Genomic DNA, 3,578 nt, shown 5'->3' on the forward strand with positions numbered 1-3,578 from the left:
CCCCCACAAATTGGCAGAAAATTGGCTCTGAGCAGGCCTGGACAATGCCCATCACTCCAGAATTGCTGGTGTTCATCAGCAACGATATGGCAGGAGAAGGGAAGGAGGGCACAGAGCCTGCTGTGTGGCAGGTCCTACCTCCCTTGGTCCTTTGCACCTTCTTTCCTTCCTCCAAGGAGGATGGAGGTTCGTGAAGTATATAGACAGAAAGTGTAAGCCTAGGGAGCCCTAACAGAGAAGGGTAGGGAAGAGGAAAAGGAAAAGAAGCGAGAGAACTTCTTTCAACAAATCCCACTTATCTTGGAAGGGGACCAGAGAGAGAGAAAAACCTCCACTGCCAAAGGAAATGGAGGAAAAAATAGTGATGGAAGATTTGGAAAAGTAGGTGTATCAGGTGGGCAGAGAAACTTTCTAAACCAAAATCCTCCCCTCCCACCCAAAAAAAAATCAGTCCTCAACAGGAACAGAAAGAGCAATACTTCACAGCTGAGTTTCATGCCCAGTGAGTGTCCATCCCTGCCCTTCCCCTGCCACCGCTGCCACCCCCTCCCGGGCCATTCCCACCCACCCGCACTCCAGTGTTGTTACCACAGTGTCAGAGCAGGACGCTCCTCCCAACCATCTGCGGGCAGAACAATGGTCCCCGTAACACAGTAGAGAAAATTCGGCGTATGTGTGTGTGTCTCTGTGTGTCTGTATGTGTCTGTGTGTGTGAGAGTTTTCTGTTGTTGTTGTAAACTTTAAGAAATGATTTTGTCAGTTTTGTATTTGTCGGGAGTATTTTGTTGTTGGTTTATTTTTCACAGTCAAGTGGCATATTTTTTTTTCTGGTCATCTGGGGGGTCTTGTTTTGTATTGTTTCCTTGGAAAGAGCGAGGGAGAGTCACAGCTTCTGCTGAGCAGAGACTCCTTTCCAGTAATCCAGGATGTCATGCAGATCCTCATCCTTGGCAAACTGAACTTTCTTGCGCAGGGCATGCCCAGCTGCCATGTAAACCTCCTCCCTGTGGTGCTTCTTGTAAGGCCGGAATCGCTCCCAGATCTTGTGGGTGCTCTCTGATGAGTACTCAGGGCTGGAGGAGTAGCCCGAGAAGTAGTGTCTGGGGGAGAGCTGGGAGTACGTAGAGTCTCGCTTGGACCGGGAGAGTGGCTTGAGGAATGACACCCGCTGGCTCAAGGTGTCAGCACTTTCCTCATAGTACAGGGCCGGGAAGGAGTGACGGTGCTCACTGCAATGGTAAGAAGGCTTGACCTCCAAGTGGTGGATGGCGCCCGGGGACACCAAGGGAAGACGATCCAAAGGGCTGTTGAGTGGGCTGCCCTTCTCAATGTATTTGGAGTCAGACTTGCTGAGTGGTGGGTGGTCAGGCACATCCAAGCTGAAGACCTTGGCGCTCTTGATGGAGCCACTAGAGGAGACACTGCAGGTCTTTCTGGCCACGGCAGCATCAGCACTGAGCTGGCGCTGCAAAGGGTGGTGGGAGCTTTCCTTGTAGGGTGGGGAAAGAAAGCTGGGCCGCTCTAGCCCACCCGAGGAACTGGCTGGGATGGACTGGCACTCAAAGGCCATGTCTGAGTCAACGCCAGTCCCACCACCCAGGAAGGAGGCTGTGTCCAGCTTGAGGGCATCAATGCAGTTGTTGATGATCTGGTTGACCTTGTCTACCTCCTTGGCTATAGTAGAGATCTCAGCAGCTGAGCCTTGCCCATTGTCAAGCTCCCTCAGGTCCTCATCCCTCTGCGTTCGTTCCAGCCCATCCCCACCACCAGTCCGCACTTCAATGTAGTTACCTTTCGTAGTGACTTTAGGAGTCTCCATCCCAGCCTCCATTGACTTTGACGGGGGCAACTTCTCCCCAATCATGGAAGGGATGGAGGACATCCGTGAGACAGGGATGACTGGTGGCTCACCCAGCTTCTGGGAAGGATGGACCATGGTACTGGTGTCAATATCCGATCCATAACGCATTTCCAGGATGGTCTTTTTGACATTGAGGGATTTCTGTTTCTCCTCCTGCATCCTCCGCTTCCGCAGGCAGTAGTACACCACCCCCAGGACAATGACCATCCCAAAGAGGCAACCCAGGGTGGTCATGATATAGTGTGTGGTGGTGGAAGTACTGGAAATAGGGTCCTCCCTGCCTTTGCTCCGGGTTGCGAAGGTCAGGCAAGTGTGGTTGTAGCGCCTGTTGTTGCGGATGGAGGCCACACAGAAAGTATAATCAGTGTGGGCCTTCAACTTGTTGACAGTGACATATTCCTTCTTGCTTTTCAATGTTGCTATATCAGAAACGTAGCTGTTGTTGTACTGGACCAGCACATACATCTTACTGTAGGGCATGGGGATAGTTACCATCAGGATGGCTGAGGTGATGGTGACATCATGGAGCTTGATGCTGGGACTGAAGGAGGAGTCAGTGGTGGAGGAGGCTGGAGGCTTGACTGAGAGGAAGTCCCCAGGGCTGATGGCTGAGCCCTCATCCAGGTCTCGTTGGGAGTCAGGGGTATAAGGGGTGGGGTTGACCCTGGAGAGGGAGGGGATGGTGCCACCTCTGCACATGGACTGGAAGATGGTGATGGCATTGCGGTTGTGGTGGGGCCGAGGTACCAGGAGTGGGTACCCGGCAAACTCCCGAGGAGTCTCACACTGGAGCCGGTCATAGTTCTTGGTGACATTGTTGAAGAGTGCCAGCCAGTTAAGAAAGCTGTAGAGGCTACAGTCGCAGTTGAAGGGGTTGCCAGCCAGCTCACACACCATCAGATTGCTCAAGCTGGTGAAAGTGTTCCCCTCCAGGCGGCTGAGGCGGTTAGATGACAGGTCAATGCTAATCAAGCTGGGGCACTCAGAGAAGGCAGTAGGGGTGACCAGCTCAATTAGGTTGTGCTGCACAAAGAGGAACTGGAGACGGGCCATGCCCCGCAACATGCCCTCTGTCAGGTTGGTGAGTTTGTTGTAGCCCAGCTGTAAGACCTGGAGGTTTGACTGGCCCATAAAAGCCCCATCCTCGATATAGGAGATCTCATTCTTGGTCAGGTTCAAATCAGTCAGGTTGCCGAAGCGGTTGAGGGAGGAGTACAGCACCACTTTGAGCTTATTCTCGTTCAGACGCAAGTCATGCACCGTGCTGTTGATGTGCTGGGGGATGGTCTCATAAGGGGGCTGGTTCTGGCTGCAGATGGCCAGCCACACATAACCTTTGTCCCCCTCAATGAGCCAACAGTCACCTTGCACGGTGCCAGGGGAAAACAAGCAGAGCAGGGCAGCTGCCCACAACCCCAGGCACATCATGGTCTGCAGTGGTGCCCTCAGCAGATGCCCCCTCATCAACAAAAAACAACCCCAAATCTCAGGACCACAGCAAAAGGAAACTAAAGGGCAGAGGGAAGAGAAAGGGGCAGTAACTGGGGTTTAGCAATGGAAAGGCATGAGCACCCCAGTCCTATTTGGTGTCATCACCATTATTTCTTCTTGCCCTCTGGGCCAAGCCAGGAGCATGGAGCAGGGGGAACACGTGCAGTCTGCTTCCAGCACACCCAAAAGCTATGACCATGGATGATTGGTCTGGAAGGGAACTACC

General features: G+C 52.9%; 1 protein-coding gene across 1 annotated transcript; it reads right to left on the minus strand.

Moving 5' to 3' along the window:
• Positions 1-711: 711 nt before the first annotated feature.
• Positions 712-3,289, minus strand: ELFN2 (extracellular leucine-rich repeat and fibronectin type III domain containing 2). The gene has a single exon (XM_009583138.1). The coding sequence runs from the start codon at positions 3,287-3,289 to the stop codon at positions 884-886; it is 2,406 nt and encodes an 801-aa protein (XP_009581433.1). The 3' UTR covers positions 712-883.
• Between the last annotated feature and the right edge of the window lie 289 nt (positions 3,290-3,578).

This window comes from Fulmarus glacialis, unplaced genomic scaffold (genome assembly GCF_000690835.1).
Source record: "Fulmarus glacialis isolate BGI_N327 unplaced genomic scaffold, ASM69083v1 scaffold3748, whole genome shotgun sequence".
NCBI lineage: Eukaryota > Metazoa > Chordata > Aves > Procellariiformes > Procellariidae > Fulmarus > Fulmarus glacialis.